The sequence below is a fragment of the Heterocephalus glaber genome, unplaced genomic scaffold, assembly GCF_053883595.1.
Source record: "Heterocephalus glaber isolate CG9 unplaced genomic scaffold, H.glaber_assembly_v1.0 deba00001781, whole genome shotgun sequence".
Classification (NCBI taxonomy): Eukaryota; Metazoa; Chordata; class Mammalia; order Rodentia; family Bathyergidae; genus Heterocephalus; species Heterocephalus glaber.
Genome location: NW_028258467.1, coordinates 11,568,306 through 11,586,142, shown reverse-complemented (window position 1 = coordinate 11,586,142; position 17,837 = coordinate 11,568,306). Strand labels below are relative to the sequence as shown.

General features: G+C 57.9%; 1 protein-coding gene across 3 annotated transcripts; it reads left to right on the top strand.

Moving 5' to 3' along the window:
* The first annotated feature begins 1,819 nt into the window (after positions 1-1,819).
* Positions 1,820-16,332, top strand: Apoltp (apolipoprotein lipid transfer particle homolog). Of its 3 annotated transcripts, XM_087202760.1 has the most exons (6): positions 1,827-3,714; positions 4,783-4,947; positions 6,728-6,901; positions 10,638-10,828; positions 11,560-11,640; positions 11,750-16,332. In XM_087202760.1, the coding sequence occupies exons 2-6, from the start codon at positions 4,919-4,921 to the stop codon at positions 11,764-11,766; spliced, it is 492 nt and encodes a 163-aa protein (XP_087058886.1). In that variant the 5' UTR covers positions 1,827-3,714; positions 4,783-4,918; the 3' UTR covers positions 11,767-16,332. The 3 variants fall into 3 exon arrangements, with proteins under 3 accessions (XP_021100109.2, XP_087058886.1, XP_087058885.1); XM_021244450.2 differs by lacking the exons at positions 10,638-10,828; positions 11,560-11,640; positions 11,750-16,332 and having other exon boundaries at positions 1,820-3,714; positions 6,728-8,956; XM_087202759.1 differs by lacking the exons at positions 1,827-3,714; positions 4,783-4,947; positions 6,728-6,901; positions 10,638-10,828 and having other exon boundaries at positions 10,846-11,640.
* Positions 16,333-17,837: the final 1,505 nt, after the last annotated feature.

Genomic DNA, 17,837 nt, shown 5'->3' with positions numbered 1-17,837 from the left:
TCAGAGACAGGCAGTGAGCAGGGAAACATGTCAGGTGTGACAGAGAGAAAGAGAGAGAGAGACAGAAAGAGAAAGAGAGACAGAGGGGGAGGGGACAGGAGGGGAGAGGGAGAGCTGGGAGACAAGCAGAACTTGCTATGGGGTTGCAGGGTTAGGTGGTAGATTGGGAGGGCCCTCTGAGGAGGTGATGTCCAAGCAGAGACCTGAATGACAAGGAGCCGGCAAGGTGGAGATATGAGGAGCAGCATTGCAGGCACAGGGAGCAGGTGCAAAGCCTCTGGGGTGGCAGTGAGCCTGGGATAGAGCAGCAGCGGCAAGGCCAGTGTGGCCAGACTGCAGGGGCTGTGGGGACGGGACCCAGTCACACAAGGAGCTGGGGTTCTCTTAAGATGGAAGGGCAGGCATCCCAAGGACAGCTGTGGGGACAGTGTAGACCCCGTCCTGTGGGGCACAGATTGCTGGGTGGCCTGTGGGTTTGCCACCTGTGTGCCAGGGGAGAGGATGGGGAGGAGCAGATCCTCAGCAAGCCAGGGCAGCTGGCGCGTGGGTGTGCACACAGTGGGTGTGCGCGCATGCGTGAGGGCACATGGCCCTTGAGGGGCTGAACAGCCTGCAGTCCCTCGTGGTGTCTGGAGCCTGGGCTGGGGTCAGAGTCTGGAGGGAGTGAGGGACGCCAGTTCTGCCTGGGGGGACGGAAGTGGCTGCCACCCACAGGATGTTGATGTCAGGAGAATCAGCCAGGGCCTCGGGGCCCAACTTCCTGGGCCTGTGAGTGACCTGTGATGGATGGAGCTTCATGCAGAGGACTCAGTCTGCTCTCTGCTGAGGGGCACAGTGGACTCCTGATTGGGATGTGGGAAAGCAGACTGCCTGGTGGGGGCCAGAGCTGGACTCACCCTGGAAGGTGAGGGATGAAATCTGGGGTGCAGACTGTCCGCTGGGAAGCTTTGGCGATGAGGTACCTCCTGTGTCACGGCTCAGGATGGAGTGAGGGCAGGGGATGCCCAGCTGAGGCACAGGAGGGGTGCTCCTGAGGGGTATGGGTGTACGGAGTGGCATGGGCTGTCAGGTGTCGGGCTGCATCTGTTAGCTACTGCTGTGTAACAAATCATCCCTGATCTCAGTGGGTGAAAATCACTGTCAGTGCTCACAAGGCTGCAGATCCTCTGGGCAGCTCTGTTGTTTCTCTGGCTTCACTGACCCACCTGAGGACTGGCTGGCTGTTAGCTAACCTAACAGCCTCAGCTGAAACAGCATGATGTCACTGTCCCGTAGGCCAGCCTGGGTTTGTCTAGTGGAGGCTGGGCAGGGGAGCGAGAGAGGAAGTGGAAGCTGATGCCTCTTGAAGCTAAGGTTCCAGACTGGGGCTCCACTGATCTCACCAAGTTCCCATAGGTCATGAGGCCAGCACCAGACCAGGCTGGGGAAGCAGATTCCGCCTCTAGGGGACAGAGCCCAATTGGGGAGAGGGAGCCTTGGGGCTCCCACAGACAGCAGGTAGTTTAGTGGGGTGGGGCCTGAGTGTGCATGCAGTGTCTGAGTTTGGGAGAACTTCCCCGAGGGTGGGGCTGCCTGCCTGAGTTGGTGTCCACTCAGAGTCCCCTGTGCGCCTTTGTCTGGAGCATTGTCCTCAGCTCATGGGCCACTCTCTATGTCCCCATCACCCAGTGGCCCTCGCCCACCAGCTGCCACTCCTCCTGCCGCAGCACTGCAGCCTCCTCCTGACCGCAGAGCACAAGGGCGGAAGCCACCAAGATGAGCTGGCTGTCAGCTGGGACAGCAGGGACCAGGTAGGCAGCAGGACTGGAGGGAACACTGGGGTTGGACCGGCTGGGAGCAGACCCTGGCTCAGCTGTGCCCTCCCCAGGTGGCGATCTCCTCCTCTCTGCAGCTGAGGAAGGGTGAGCTGGCTGCCCGCCTGGCCCTGGCCCACCCCTTCACCCTGCCCTGGTGGCACGCTGAGGCCAGGGTCCTCGCCAGGAGCAGGGATGGCAGGCAAAGCCAGCCAGTGAGCGGAGCTTTGCGTGGCTGGGAGGAAAGGTGACTGATTCCTCAGTGACAGTGACTCCAGAATCGGGGGTGTCTGAGGCCAGGCACCTCAAGGGCCCGCCCTCGCCCGTTCCTTCAGCAGTGCTCCGTTGCACCTGCAGCTTGGTCTCGTGCCTAAGGGGGAACCGTTTGCCCTTCGGGGTGGGCAGGGGGTGCAGGGCACTGGACCCCCACCTGGCGGGCAGCCTCGGCAGCACCCGGAGCCTCTCTGAGCCAGTTTTTCTCATCTGCGAAGTGCACAACAGCAGGTCAGGGAGAACAGGCAGAACCCAAGCAAATGAGAAAACGAACCGTTCAGAAGTTGCCATAAGCACCACAAAGCAAGCTGAGGACACTGAGGGTCTGACCGGCTGGGCCAGCGGTCAGTGAGGGTCCCTGGGGAGGTGGCTCAGCAGCGGAGGACTGGGGGGGCAGCTGCGTGGAGCTGGAGGATGACAAGTGCCAAGGCCCTGCGGGTGGAAAGCCAGGCACGCAGCCGAGTCAGAGATAAGGCAGGGGCAGTGATGGGAGATGCGGTCAGGCGATGGGTGAGACAAGGGACTGCACAGGGCCCTGAGGCACCGGCAGGGCCTCCCCTGGCTCTGTCTCTGGCAATGCTGAGTGTGGCCCTGAAGCTCAGCATTTTTCTCCAAATGCACCTGCTCTCCCATCTGTGGGGCCCGGGCTCTTGCAGAGAGCAGCAGTGCGGGTTCCCCACCCCAGGTCCTCCAGGGATGGGATGAGCTTCTCCTCCCCCATGCAGGTGCAGCTGGCCTGGGACAGAGCACAGCCCCTGACCCTGCAGCTCACCTGGGCCCACAGGTGCTCGGCACACAGCTCGGCCTGGGTCAGCTGCCTGGCCGCCTCTCGGGGCAGGTATGTACCTGCTGATGCCTGGCCACGCCTGGGCCACCCGGCTCCCAGCCTCTGCGAGGGCCCCACTCACACCCCATTGTCTCCCTGCCAGCTCCAAGGGCCCTGGGGCCTGGGCCCCCTCCGGGCCTGCGGGGCCTTCACACACCCCCCGGCTGTGCTCAGCGAGCAGCTGGATCTGAGCTGGGGCCGACACCGGGTGCAGCAGAACGCCACATACAAGGTAAGCCAAGATGCCAGGTCGGCAGTGACCACAGGCGCCACTGCTGCCCACAGCACCGGCTCAGGGGCCCCAGGGTCCAGGGCTCACTGCTAGCTGCACTGTGCGACCCCGGCCCTCGTTTCTGTGCCGAGCCTGCTTTCTTATCTATGAAGTGAGTACAGCCCCTTCCCAGTGGACTGCAGTGAGGACTCTGGGGGATAAGGCAGGTGCACAGCACACCAGAGCCCCTCAGACTAGCGCTGGGAGCAGAGGACATGGACTTGAAGGTGGGGCATGGGGCTGCCCATCTGGGGCTCTCGCTCGCCGCGAGGGGTGTTCTGCAGAGCCAGGCAGGAACCGGCCATGTGGAAATGAGGACAGCTGCCCTGCAGGCCCTCCCTCCTGCGCCACCTCCCGCTCTGAGACACCGGGCCCTGCCCCAGAGCCCTGGCAGCCGCTGTGACAAGGGCTCCACGCTGGGGTTCTGGCTGCCTGCTGAGGTCCCCCAGGGCTGGCCTGGACACCCCCTCACAGCCCTGCCCTGTGTGTCCCCTCATTCCAGAGGCGCCGGCCACTCCACGTGGACTCTGGGGCTGTGTGAGCTGCCCAGGGTGAGTGCCCTGGGGAAGGGGCCGCCGGAGGGGAGGGCCGGGGCCCTGGGTGGGGGGCAGCTCGTGCAGGGCGCAGGGCCTGGGGGGCGGTCAGATGCCAGCGTGGTGGCTCTGCCATCTGGCCTCTGGGTGACTGGCCAGGGCACGTCTCTCGGGAGCTTCTGGTGTTTGTGTGGGGGTGGAAGAGGCTCTCGGTTCCAGCACATAGGGTGCCTGGGATTCGGGAGTGCAAGGAGGAGAACCTTGGCGCCACTGTGGGTGGGGAGCTGCCGGGGCTCTTCCTGCCCGGCTCTTCCTGGCTATGTCAGCTGGCTCTTCTGTCCCTCCATCCTCCCCGGCGTTCCTATCCTCCCATTTCTCTGTCCGCCTCTTTCCCTCCCGCCCCCTGCCCCACCCATTCTCCTAAGGGACAGATATTAAGTGCCCCAGGCTTTATGTGCCCTGCAGTAACTTCCCTTGTACCATGCAAGCACCCTAGGCCACGAGCCTGAAACTTTGTTTTTCCTGGTACCGGATCAAACTTAGGACCTTGTGCTTGTCAGGCAGGCGTGGTGCCACTGAGCTACATCCCCAGCCCCTAGGCCACGAGTAATGAATAGGTCCTTGTGAGTGTGAGACAGCAGGTGGCTGTCCTGGGCACAGTCAGGGGTGGAGGCCATAGAACAGGCAAGAGCTGTGTGGCCTGGGTCAGAGCCTGGGATGGACACGGGAAGGACAGGTCGGGGAGCTGGGCCCTGGGCACCAGCGGGGGTGAGGTGTGTGAAGAACATGGTGGGGTCGACCGGACGAGGAGGTGCAGTTAGGAGACACTGCGGCCCACTGGCCCAGCAGCGGGCCTGGCTTCTCTTCTAAGCAGGGAAAATGAGGCTCTGTGTGTGAGGAAATGTTGGATATGCATTTCTTAGAGGCCTGTCCTGCTGCCAGGCAAGGGAGGGCTGTGGTGAGGCAGAAGTGGAGGCTGGGAGACCCCCCAGGCTGCTGCCCTAGTTCTTGTGCACGGTCCCAGTAGGGAGAGGACGCTGCTGTCCCTGCAGCTCCGTCACTCCCGGCTTGGGGTCGCCCTGCCAGGACCTCTCTGTCTCCGGCGCGCTCAGCCTGGGCCCCGGGCAGCTCCTGCTGCGTTCCCACTGCCATCTGGGCCTCGCTCCGGACTTGGACCATGGCCTGAATCTCAGCCTGACCCTCTACAACCACAGCAGGCCCCATGCATCTGACTTCTCTGGGGAGCTGGAAGTGAGTGTGGGCCACAGACTGCACTGGGGAACATGCCCCTTGTCCCTCACGATCCTCCCTGGGCTGTGATCCACCGCCTGGGCTCCCCTGCCATCTAGTGGTCATCACTGGAACTGCAGGCCCGCCCCAAGCTTGGGGCCAGAGCTTCACTCTGCTGAACCGCTGCGCCTGACGCCTCCCTCCCTTCCCTGGCATCCGGAGCTGGACAAGGACTGTATTTTTGGGCTGGGGTTCACTGGCCCAGCAGCTCTGGCTGTTTCAGCAGCTTTTCAGTGGAGGCCCTCGTTCTGTGGGGCTGACAGTCCCCTCTACTCGCCAGGGTAGCCTGGGAGAGAGACCCCTGTGGGCTGGCACACACTGGGCACTTAGTGAGAGCTACTTTTCTGCCTTCTCCATCCCGAGCAGCTCTTGGTGGTTCCTGCCTGTGTCACCTGCCCCGCTCTGGGGCCCTCCTCCTTAGAGAGGATAGAAGTCTCTCCCTGTCTTGTTTGGTTCTCGTAGCAATATGGTAGCCCCTGGGCAGCGAGGGACAGGTTCAGGGAGGTCAGGCTTCACCCAGCCACATAGCAGGCGGTGGGGTCCTTACCCAGCAATACCGAGGGGTGAGCTGCGGATGGGCAGCCACCAGGCCAGATGCCCTCCGCACTGCAATCAGGCTGCCCCATTAGGTTTCATGAAGATCCCTGGGCTGCAGCCCCGCCCAGCACCCGGAGGCCTCTGGGGAAGGAGCCTGTGTCTACTAAGCTGCATTAGAGTCCTGGGGCCGCTGTGACAGATTACCACCAACCTAGGGGCTTAAGACAACAAACTTCTGTCACAGTTCTGGATGCCCTGGGCGCCAAATCGTCAGCAAGGCAGTGGCCCTCGGGGAGAGTGCTTCCCTGCCGCCTCCAGTTTCTGGTGCCACTGGCAGTGTTGGCTTGGGGCAGTCATTCCAGTCTGCCTTGGCTGTCACATAGCCTTCTTATAAGGACTGCAGCCATCGGATCCTTGGCCCACTTCGGTCCAGTATGACCTCGTCTTTCCTCAGTTACATCTACAAAGAGCTTATTCCCAAAGGTCACAGTAACAGTCCTAAGGAATTGGGACTTCAACATATCCCTGAGGAATACAACCCGTATCTATTTCAGTCTCCCTCTCCCTCTCGCTCACTCTCTCTCACACACACACTTAGGGCGATTCTGATTCTTGCTGAGTTTTGAGAACCACTGCTCTGTATCACATTATAGACTTTGAAGCTGAGGTCCAGAGGGTGACTCCCTGATTCAAGGTTGCAGCTTGTTGGCTGTCTGAACTAGAATACAGGGCGGGGAGGGGGCTTCTCCCCAGCCTTTTGTTTCCCCACTGCAGGGTGTCACCTTCTCTTGGGGCTCTGCAGCTTTTCTTGACTTTGCCCAACTCCCTGGCAGACCAACCCCGCCCTGTGTCCCTCCCTGCAAGACCTGGCTGCTCTGCTCGGTGACCTGCGCTGGATGCTGGGAGGCCCCCACAGGGTCTCCTTGACCTTGCTGACACCTTTGCAGCGGCTCTGGTGCAAACCTAAAGCCTGGGCTGGTACCCAGGGTCCCCGACTGATTAAAGCCATCTCTGGAGGGCAGCCAGGGCAGCAGGAAGTTTCAGGGCCCCTGGGTGGAGGTGCCACTGTGCTGCTGGGCTCTATGGGTTTTTCCCTGAGACTTTCTGCACCTGGAGGGGATTCTGAGCCCTGCAGCAGGGTGAGGGTGGAGGTCCCCTGCCCCAGGGGTGTGGGTACCCACTGCTTTCCCTCCATCCCCTGCAGCTCCGAGGCCCCACGACCCAGTGGGTTGGCCTGCAGGGTTGGCTCTCCACCTCAGCTTCCCAAACCCTGGCCCAGCTGGAGGGCAGCACGAACAGAGCAGAGGAGAAGAGAAGGTGAGGCTGGCTGTGTCACGCATCCCCAGCTGCCTCCAAGCCTCCGTGGCCCCCGAGGATGGTAAGTGGAAGTGGCCAGGTCCTACTCAGCTAGCTGGGACAGGCCCCGCCATGGTGCCAGAGAAGACAGGTGGGGTGCTGGGTGCTCAGAACCCTGAGGACCCTCTGTTAGGACTCCATGGCACCCCCACTCCCCCGTAGTTGCCTGTGCTACTGCCGGGTCAGGTGACCCTGGGAGGGTCTGGTCGTGCTGATGGAGACGGGTACATGGGAGTTTCGGGTGAGCAGGAGAGCTCAGGTGGTGCAGCTCAAGACCCTGAGTCTTAGGGCTTTGAGGCTTTGCCTGGACCACTGGGGAGCTACAGCAGGCTGCACAGTGCAGGAGGAGTGGGCAGCTGGGGATGCAGATGGAGAAGGCATGCGTGCAACCACAGGTCTCTTCCTGGTGCCAGGGGGCAGAGAGGAGAGCATGGTGCTGCAGGTGTGTGCCCATGGGTGGGCAGCAGAGGTGGAGGCCCTTCTCCAGGACGAGGAGCAGCCGCTCCAGCCCTTGGGACGCCTGGCGCTGCAGGCTGCCAACCAGAGCCTCCGCCGGGCGGCGCATGGCTGCCCGGGGCCCCTGCTGGACCATGTGGAGGGGAGAGGGCTGGGCAGGGCCGGGGCTGCTGGTGGTCTCTCCTTCAGGTGCCTCCATGCCCAGAAAACCAGCACTGACGGCCCCAGAGCACAGCCCACACCATCCTGGGCCCTCCAGCTGGCTCTGAGAGCCTTCTGTCCACTTCCTTCCCATGAGGCCTAGAGCCCCAGGCCGTTCCTCTGTCCCCACAGACCAGGATCGCAGCGGTTGGGTCTCAGGTGCAAACCCAGCTGGAAGAGAAGCTCAGAAGCATGGGGGACTAAGTGAGAAGATTCCAGCAGCTGATGGGTAGACCATGAGGCAGAACAGGGAAGCATGTGTGTGGAGCCCGCTCTGGCCTGGCTCTGCCCCCCGCACCCAGGCACGAGGGTCTGGAGTGCTGTATCCTCGGCCTCCACCCTGCTCTTGCCTCAGTTTCCCTGCCTAGGTGCAGCCGATGGGTGTTCTGGACAGCACGGCGGGCTTCCTGCTGCAGCTGTCCGAGGCAGGGCTGGGGACTCTACAGGCGAGCAGCCAGGCAGTGGCCCCCTGGTGGGGCCGCAGCCAGGTGCAGCTGGTGCTGACCCGCCACCTGCCACACCACCTGGAGGGGCTGCAAGCGGAGCTGGAGCAGCTGCGGACTGAGCTGGACCATGAGTGCAGGAGGGGCACACCCTGGACCAGGACCGCGACCGGGCACTGTCTCGGTCAGGAAGGAGGCCTGGTCCTTTGGGCCTCGCCCCTCATTGGCCTTCATCCCCATGCAGGATGCCACTGCCGTCCTTCCAGACCCCAAGCTAATAGCCCTGCTTAGCAAACATTCAGTACCCAAAGGCCCTCACCATTCCAGGGTGACGCCCAGGGAGGCCCCAGTGCCGTCACACAGGATGCACTCAGGTGCCTGTGACAATACCCTGAGAGATGCTGCCCACCAGGGAAGCCCTGCTGAGACAGCGCCCTGGGTTTGGTGGGTACTGTTGCATGGGCAGCCTCTGCCTTCTGGCCCCGAGGTTGTGTCTCCAGCAGGCAGGCAGGCGTGCAGGGTGAAGCACGCCACCCAAACACAGCTGAGGCTCAAGGACCCCTCAGACTGGATTCTAGGCAGGTTTCTGGCTCCAGACAAGCGCCAGCCTTGTAGCGGAGCCTTTGAGAGGACACCCCTCTTGTCTGCAGTGCCTCTCTCCCACCACCTTCTGGAGCAGGCCCTGTTTCCTTGGATTGGGTGGCAGGGCTGTGGGCAGGGGACTCCCATCCAGGCCCGAGGCCTCACGGCAGGCGGCGGTGGGCTGTTGCAGGGCCCCTGGCCACGCTGAAGGATGCCTATTTGGAGGTGGCACTGCAGCCCCTGGACAAGGTGTGGTGGGGACAGGCGGAAGAGGCCCTGCGGTGGCTGCAGGCCTGGGTGCCCACACCGCCAGGTGGCCGGGGGCTGAGGCCCACTGGGGCAGCCCTAGAGCTGGTGAGGTGAGGCAAGGGGGTGGGAGGTGGCCTGGCCCGGCAACGGTGGACCTGCCCCCCCCCGCCCGCCCCCCCCCCCGGCTGCCCAGCAGGCCCTGTCTTGGGCAGAAGCCACGCTCTCAAGGGCACTGAGGTGGCTCTGCAGACCCCTGCTGCGCATGTTCCACTTCTCAGCCAGGTAACTCGGGACCAGGAGAGACATCTGTGTCCCTGCCCACACGGCACCTTGCCGAACGCCTCTACACCTAGAGCCCACTTAGTCCTTCCAGCAGCCCTGCCCCACGAGCATCTGCAGTCCCCATTTTACAGATGAGAAAACTGAGGGCCAGTCTTCATTCCTTAGGTATTTTAGGAGCACTTTCTCCAAGCAAGCATTTCGGGCACTGAATGAGATGGACACAGTGGGCCCCCTCCCTGTTGAGGGCCCGACCGTGAACATTTTAGGCTCTGTGACTGTATACATTCTAGCTTATTTTTAATACCTTTAAATATGTAAAAACCATTTTTGGCTTGCAGGCCATCCAAAACCAGGCCATGGGCTGGCTGTGGTCTGCTGCGTGGTTTACCAGTCCTGACCTGTAGGTTGGGAGCAAGTGCTACGTACACCGGCGGGCAGCACTGTGGGTTGAGGGGCACCATCAGTGGTACAGCTGTGGGTGGCTCTGGTGACGAGGTGGACTGTGAGCCAGGGCTCGAAGGAGGTGAAGCAGGAGTTCTGGCACTGCAAAAGCCCCGGGTCGGGCGCGTGCAGGCCTGCTTGAGGAACCCGGGAAGCTGGTGGGACCCGAGCAGGCCGTGGAGGAGGGTGAGTAGATGAGCCTAGGACTGATAGCTCCTGGGGCCCAGGTCTTCAAGAAGTCTGTGGTGTCCCTCTGAGACGGGAACACACAGAACAGTTTGAATTGGGGAAGGATGTGACCAGCTTTTCATTTAAAAAGCTCCCTTTAGGGCTGGGGATTTAGCTCAGTGGTTCTCCGCCTGCAGGGTCCTGAGTTCCATCCTTGGTACCAAAATAAGAGAAAGCCTCCTTTGGCTGGGCGTGGTGGTGCACACCTATAATCCCAGCACTTGGGAGGCTGAGGAAGAAGGATCACCCAAGGGCAAGGCCAGCCTGGGATACACAGTAAGGTCAAGGCCAGCCTGAACTACCCTGAACTAGCGAGACCCTGTCTCAAAAAAACCAAAAAAACCCTCCCTTTAGCCCCTGTGTGGAGAAGGAAAATGGGACTAGGGGCCACCTGGTGAGAGGGAGCCGTCGCCAACAGGTGGGGGTGCTGAGAAGGGGCACAAGCAGCAGGCAGGGCTCTGGGCCACTTCCCAGGAGAAGGGGAATGAGGCCCCTCCACCGTCCCTGTGAGCTGAGGTCGGCCTGACCCCCGTCTCACAACCTCAGAAGGCGCCAAGGCCTCCTCTCAACTACAGAACTTTCAGCGGCCTCAGTTCCATGGTGGATGTTCCTGTGCCCCTGTGCCCCCAGGACACAGCGTGCAGGCTTGGGCCTGGGTGTCTACGCCCTCTGGGGCAGGGCTTGCATGTGGGCACCCAGCACGAGGCCAGACAGCAGGGTCCTGACACCAGGGCGCTTTGCCTGCATGCCCAGCCACCTCCGCTCAGCTTGTGACAACAGACCAGGCCCTAAGAGGGGCGCCGATGCTCCTGCTAAACAACAAAGGGAGGTTCACCCCTGACTGGCGGGGTCTCCAGCTCCTCCCTGTTCCTCCAGGGACTGCTCAGTGGTGGTGACGCTGCCGCTGCCGTTGCTGCCTGCAGCGGACGAGACCCTGGATGTGCTCCAGGTAACCAGCTACCTGGTAGAGGAGAAGCTGCTGCGGCTGCTCCGAGAGCTGTACAGGGCCAACATGCTGGCCGAGTGGTATGGGCTCCGCCACCACCTGCTGGGGAGCCCCTTGGAGTGTGAGTCCTACCCTGGGAGCCCCTCTGCTCTTTGGGAGCCTGGAAGGCTCAGCATCACTGTGCTAGGCCTCGAGGGCGCTTGTGGACACACAGCCTGACCTCTGTCCAGAATTTAAGACCTGATCCCAGGCCCAGCAGAGGGTGTGCAGAGCAGTTAGGGCTCCAGGCCAGCTCCCTCCCCGAGGGCCCTGCTGGGGAAGCAGAAGGCTGACCTCCAGTTGCAGCACAGCGGAAGGCGCTAATTGAGTCCAGACCTGCTGTGAGGCTGGGCCTGCAGCCAACCACCCTCCTGGGACTGGGGCTGTTCTAGGAACCCTAGGGGAAGTTTGCATCCTACTCAGGCTTGCTGGATGACCCACAAGGCCACTGACCTCTCTAGGACTCAGTTTCTTCCTGTGTGAAGCAGAGGTGGTACCACGGCTGGGCTGCCCGGTGTGGGTAACGAGCATGTGCCCCAAGCCCAGCCCCTTGATACAGAGCCAGGAGTGGTTTATCTGGGTGGGGTCAGCCTGAGGCTGGTACAGGCAGAATCACCCTCAAGGTGGGGGCGCATGACATTGAGGTCCTGGCTCTCGGGTGCTAAGCCTGCCTGGCTCCTCTCCCCAGACCATGCCGTGGTGGCCGGGGCCCGGCATGTGGTGACCTTCGACGGTTGGGTGTGGGACCTCAGTGCCCACTGCAACAGCCTCCTGCTGGCCAAGGACTTTGCTCACAACATGTTCTCTCTGCAGCTGCGCCAGGTGGGCTCAGGCATCAGGGCCCTGCACATAGAGCTGAACCATACAATCCTTGCCCTCGAGCCCAGCCTGCAGGTCAGTGAGAGTGGGGTGCAGGAGACAAAGCCTCCCCAGGGGGTGGTACTTGGAGCTTGACATCAGCTTGAGGGTTGCACATCCGACTCAGCCACCATGTGGCCCACAGGCCTACGTGCTGTATGACTCCTCCCTGCCGGGGCACAGCTGTCTGGACCCTGATTTGCCGCCTGCCAAGATGAGGAGGGATGTGCCCAGGATCGAGCTGACCAGTGAGGACGGTGTCTCCATCTCCTGTGACGTGCACACTGGGCTCTGTGGCCTGACCTGGGCCTCTGGCATCACAGTGGGTTTGCGTCCCAAGTATCGGACCTGCCTGGAAAGGGCTCTTCCAGAGGCCTCCAGGGCTGAGGGAGACACGGGCCTCCGAGCAGACCCTAGCTTGCAGTGGGGGCCTCAGGCTCCTGGGGCACATGGCCTACGTAGCCAGAGGAGCTCAGCCCAGAGGCTCTGAGTAGGGGGGAACCTCACTGGCCAGGCCCCTGCCGGGACAGTCCCTCCACAGGGGCTGACACCAGTGAAGGCCACAACCACTGGCCTCATCTTTAGCGAAACACATGAGCCCCACACTTCTTAGTCCTAGAAGTTCCCATCCCATTTACAGATGAGCTGGCAAAGTCCCAGGCTGCTCCAGAGTGGGGTCGGCTCTCACGGGTGCTCTCCAGCAGCTGGTGACCAAGGAACACCGTGATCGCCAGGACAGGGGCAGGAAGGGAACAGAGGCTGGCCTTCTCTCCCACTTCCTCCCCTCCGGCTGTGGCCACCCAGTGTGGGGTGGGTGGGGTTGTGCAGGCTCCTCCCACACGTACGGTGCTGGAGCCAAAGCAGGGACACGGCCTCTCCCAAAGCCCACCTGCCCCACAGGTGTCTCTGCTGGCCTGCTGGGAACCAACAACAACAGGTAGGTGACGAGCTCATGCTGCCGGATGGCACTCTGGCCCGTAGCCTTGGGGGAGCTGGCCCGGGCCTGGCAGGTGAGCCTCTGTATCACCAGGCCTTGGGGCCGGGGTGCAGACCCAGGGCCAGGGGTCCTCTCGCTGGAAGCATACCTGGGGCCCTCTGGTGTCTCTGCAGAGGCAGATGCCCTGAGGGAGTCTGCCCATGAGGGAAAGAGGCTGCAGGAGGCCCAAGTCTCGAGTCTTCCCCAAAGGTGGTTGGAGACCTCGGGGCTGCGGAGAGGACACAGCAGGCATGCCCCGGACAGAGCTCCATCTGCCAGGCCTTCTTCCAGGACCCCCACTCCAGCCTGGGGACCTGCTTCCGGCTGCTGAGTGCAAGGTCAAGCCTGGTGGGAGGCCCCTGGAGGGACCACAGGGCAAGAGAGAGCCTGGCCCATCCTTCGGGCTGCCACCCAGGGTGCCCTGAGCGAGGGCAGTGACTGGGGCTGGCGCCGATGTCAGGTGGACCCTGCACCATTCCTCAGCCCCTGCCTCCAGGGCTCCTGGGACACCCAGGGGCTGCCACCTGCCTGCAACCTGGCGGCCGCCTACATCCCCCTGTGTACTCGGGGTGCTGTGCCCCTGGGCCCTCCTCCAGTGTGGTGAGTGTGGCCCACAGCCACTCTGACCCTGGTCTGGCCTCCGCCTCCCTCCTAAAGGGAAACAGTTCTTTTCTCTTAGCCCTGACAAGGAGGACACAGACTCGATTATCGTACAGTGAGCTGGGAATCCACACTAAAGGTATGTGCAGAGCAACACTGGGCAGAGAGAAACAAGTCCAAAGCCTCCCCACACCGAGTGTCCAGAGCACCCTCGAAGTCACCTGGAAGCCAGCTGTGGTGGCACATGCTTGTAATCCCAGCACTGGGGAGGCTGGGGCAGGAAGAGCACCACAAGTTCGAGGCCAGCCTGGCCTACACAACCTGGAGACCCTGTCTCCAAAGGAGTCACCTGGAAACCTATAACCACAGACTGGCCCTAGAGGAGCTGAATGCCACCTTCAGTGCCTAGAAACCCACCTTCCACCAATGTCACAAGCACAGACGACAGTGGGCAAACAGCAAGACAACACCCACCAAGTCCCCCAATCACAAACGAAGCCAGAACAAGTGGCTGCATAAGATCATTACAGACATAAAAGAACATTGAACAATGATATAAGCAGAATGCCCCAAATGACTGAAGAACTAATTTTCACAGACATTTAAAACTTAACAGATTTAATGGCAGAGGAAAAAAATTAATGAACGGGAAAATATGACAGGGAAGACGGCAGGAGAGGACCCGTTGTGTCTAAAAGTTCCAGATGAGAAAATGCGGTATTGGAGACAAGTCCCCTCCAAGTCAGGAAGCACAAGGAGCCCCAAACACTAGGACTCACTCCATACCCATCTGCAGACCTGCAGGAAAACTGGAGCGCGAGTCCCAGGGCCTCCAAGAGCACAGGCAGGGAAGATCTTTCATGGAAGGACAAGCAGATGAGAGCTCTGCCACCAGCAATGGCAGAAGGGAGCGGAGTAAACCCCTAACAGAGAGTGTCAAGTTGGGTTTTAGGCCAGTTCACTTCTTACTTAGGGTTGAGGACGAACTAAGCTCTCAGCAGTGGCTTCAGCCAACGCTGTTCCCAGTCCTGGACACTAGCCCAGCCCCACGTGTGGCTGCTTCCTGCTGCATCGGCAGCGCCACAGAGGCCACACAGACCGTGTGGCCTGGAAAGCCCAAGTATTTACTCTCTGGTCCTCGATAGAAGAAGTTGGCTGATCTCTGGTATGCTCCAAAGAAAGCAGAAGGAAGAAATTAAGTTTATGAAACAGGAAAGATGTGACTAGAAATGAGTAAAAGGGAAAAGACACAGTACTGGGAATGAGCAGGGGTCAAAACCTCAGATCCAAGACAGAATTCCAGAAGGGACACGATGACTTCAGATACATCAGAAGACAGAGATTCCATTACTGTCTACGACATCGTTTGTCTACACCGATTTGACAATATCAAACCTGAAGAATCTCACAGCTATTAAAACGAATCTATAGTTAAAAATGTAACCATAAAAAAGAGAAAAAAACAGGCCCTGCTCAATGAGGGCTATTAGACATCACCCAAAGCAAGATTCATGAAAGGAAAAAAATCAAGAAATTGGACCTCATCTAGGTTCAAAACTTGCTCTGTGAAGACCATGTTATCAGGATGGAAGGGCAAGCTACTGAGCAAGAGAAAAGAACTCCAAAGCACATCTAGCTAAGGACTTCACTAGAATATGTAGAGAGCCCTTAACACTTAACAGTGAAAAATGAATGTAAATAGAAAATGGGCCAGGGCCGGGGATGTAGCTCCGTGGCACCACACCTGCCTGGCAAGTGTAAGGTCCTGAGTTTGATTCCCAGTACAGCAAAAAAGGGAGGGGGCAAAATACAGAGACATTTCACCCAGGAAGATATATGGACTGCAAATAAGCAGGCAGAAAGTGGTCAACAGTCTGCCTTATGGAAAGGAGGTAACACCACTCACCTATTAGAACAGTTAAAGTAATAGCGATACCACCAAGTGCTGACGGGACAATATTGCTAGCAGGAATGTAAACTGGTGATACTCTGGAAAAGAGTGTGGCAGTTTCTTAGACTGATGGATGGACTACTTTGTTTTGTTTTGGTTTGGGTTCTTTTTGAAATGGTGTCTCACTATATAGCCCAGGTTGGCCTGAAATTCACAGCAATCCTCCTGCCTCAGCCTCCTGAGTACTAGGATTACAGGTATGCACCTGGCTGAATGTACTACTTTTGGTGCAGCAGTTACACTCTTGAACAGTCATCCCAGAGAAATTAGTGTATCTTCACACAATAATTCATAGCGCCATTACCTGTAATCGCGCAAACTTGGAAGCAACTATAATATTCCACAGTAGGTGGAGGATCCCACTCTGATATATCCCTGCCTTAGACTACTTACTACTTAGCATAAAAACGTTTACATTATTAAGCCAACCAACAGTGTTCTTGGAGCTCAAGTGCAATCTTTCTTTTTTTTTTTTTGTACCGGGGATCAAACTCAGGACCTCGCGCTTGCAAGGCAGGTAGCGGAACCACTGAGCTAAAACCCCAGCCCTCAAGTGCAATCTTGAAAATAGCCAATCACAAAAGACACTGCCTGGTTCTCTTTATAGGACACTCTCGGAATGACAAACTGGTGGTTGCCTGGGTCAGGGGCAATGGGACAAGAGTGTGACTAGGACGGGCAGCAGGAGAGGACTCTGGTCAAGGAAGAGCTCTGTATCTTGTTCATAGGAAAGGTAACAGTTTGTCACAGAACTATGTACATAGGTTTTACCAAGGCCAGTTTCTGGGCTTTGCTACTGCAGTGTAATTGTGGTAATGTAACTATGGGGGTACAGGGGAACCTGGATGGAGGAGCATAGGACCTTTCTGTACTATCTGTGCAAATTCTTGTGAATCTGTAATTATTTCCAAATAAAAATTACTAAAAATTTAAAACACCAGGCTCAGATAGCTTTATAACAAGTTGTAAAACTGTTCCATAATGGCAAAATGAAACCTGACTCATAAGTTACTGTTATCCTGGCACATCAGAACCCTACAAGGGCAATGCCAGGGAGGAATATTAGAAGCCAGCTGCCCACCTGAACAGAGATATTGCACATATTAATGTTGAACTCAGATGCTACGGTTACATTAGCAAGCAAAACTCAATGTGTTAAGACTAACAGATAAAAACAAATCATCATAATCAACTCGGAGGCTGGGGGTTTAGCTCAGTGGTGCCACTGCCTGCCTCACAAGCCCAAGGTCCAAAAAAATAAAAAATAAATAACCAACTGGGATTAATCGCTGGAGTCCAGAGATGGTATAGATGTTCCTTGTTTAATGACCAGGTTCTGTTTTTGCAACTGGGTCGTTAAATGCATTGGTCGCTAAATGAGGAATTGTACATAGTATGTACATTACAATATTCAGAACAAAGAAATGGTCAAAGGAAACTCCAACTTGATGACTTTGCTTTTATCTACATACCTCTTACACGCAGTACTATAATGTATAGCAGAACATAAAACTACAGCATTGTATCGTAAAATCAGCAAAATTCACAGTACTGTATAAACAAGGTGAAAACACATTAAGGCTCTATAAACAGGATGTACAGAACTCTCCCCACCCCCCAAAAAATAAAAATAAAAAGACAGGTCGTAAGTCTGAGCAGTGGGTTGTAAGTCCAAATAGCATGCCTTGGTCATAGGTCCAAACAGTCATTAAACAGGTAGGTCGTTAAATGAGGAATATCTGCATTTGTACAAGGTAATTCAAAACAGCCCTTCTGGTGGGATAGCTAATAATGCTGGACACCATACAGAGCATGGCATATTGGAAACATCTTGTCAAAATCCAAAGGAAGACAGAGCGGCATCAGCAAGATGGAAGGAAGCACCAGTCCCTCGCTGCCCCATAGAGACACAGAAGAGAAAATGTACATGAACCAAGGTAGCTTTGTGAAAACTCTAGAAATCGGTTCAGCAGCAGCAGTGAAATGAATGCCTAATCCAGAGATGGTGCCTCTGTCTGCCACCACCCAAACCCCAGCTCCTCCCTAGGGATGGAAGGGAAGAGTGAACTTGTTTGCAGTAGTTGTGCTGTCCAGGCCCACGTGGGAGGCTGGTTTGTGTCTTGCTTGGCTTGGAGTTCTGCCGACAACAGCAGCCTAGTTGCCATTTAGGGTTGGAGGATTCTAAAAGCAGTGGTGGGTGCCACTGCAAGAGCTGCAGGGGGCGACAGAACTGCAAGTGACTCGGGGGAAAGATTATGGGCAGAGGAATACAATGTCATGGCCAAGTACAAGGGGCACTTGGTGAAAGCACGTTTAAATGAGGGAAGGCAGGCATGCCCCATGCCCCTGGAAAAGGTTCAAGAGGACCTGATTCCCTATACAGAGGAAGTCTGCAAAGACTAGAAGTAGCAGTTGTCTCAGTATTCATCAAAGAAACAGGGAGACAAGGCCTATTCAAAGGACCAAAATAAGGGCCTGGGGATTTAGCTCAGTGGTGATGCCACCTGCCTCTCAAACGCAAGGTCCTGAGTTTGATCCCTGGTACCAAAAAAAAAAAAAAAGGGACCAAAATAAATCTCCAGAAAGCAAGCCTAAAGAAACACAGGGCTCTGACTTACATGACAAGAGTTTTCACACAATGATCTTGTAATGTATGTGCTTAGTGAGCTGAAGGAGAACCCAGAGACAACTACACAAAAGCAGGAA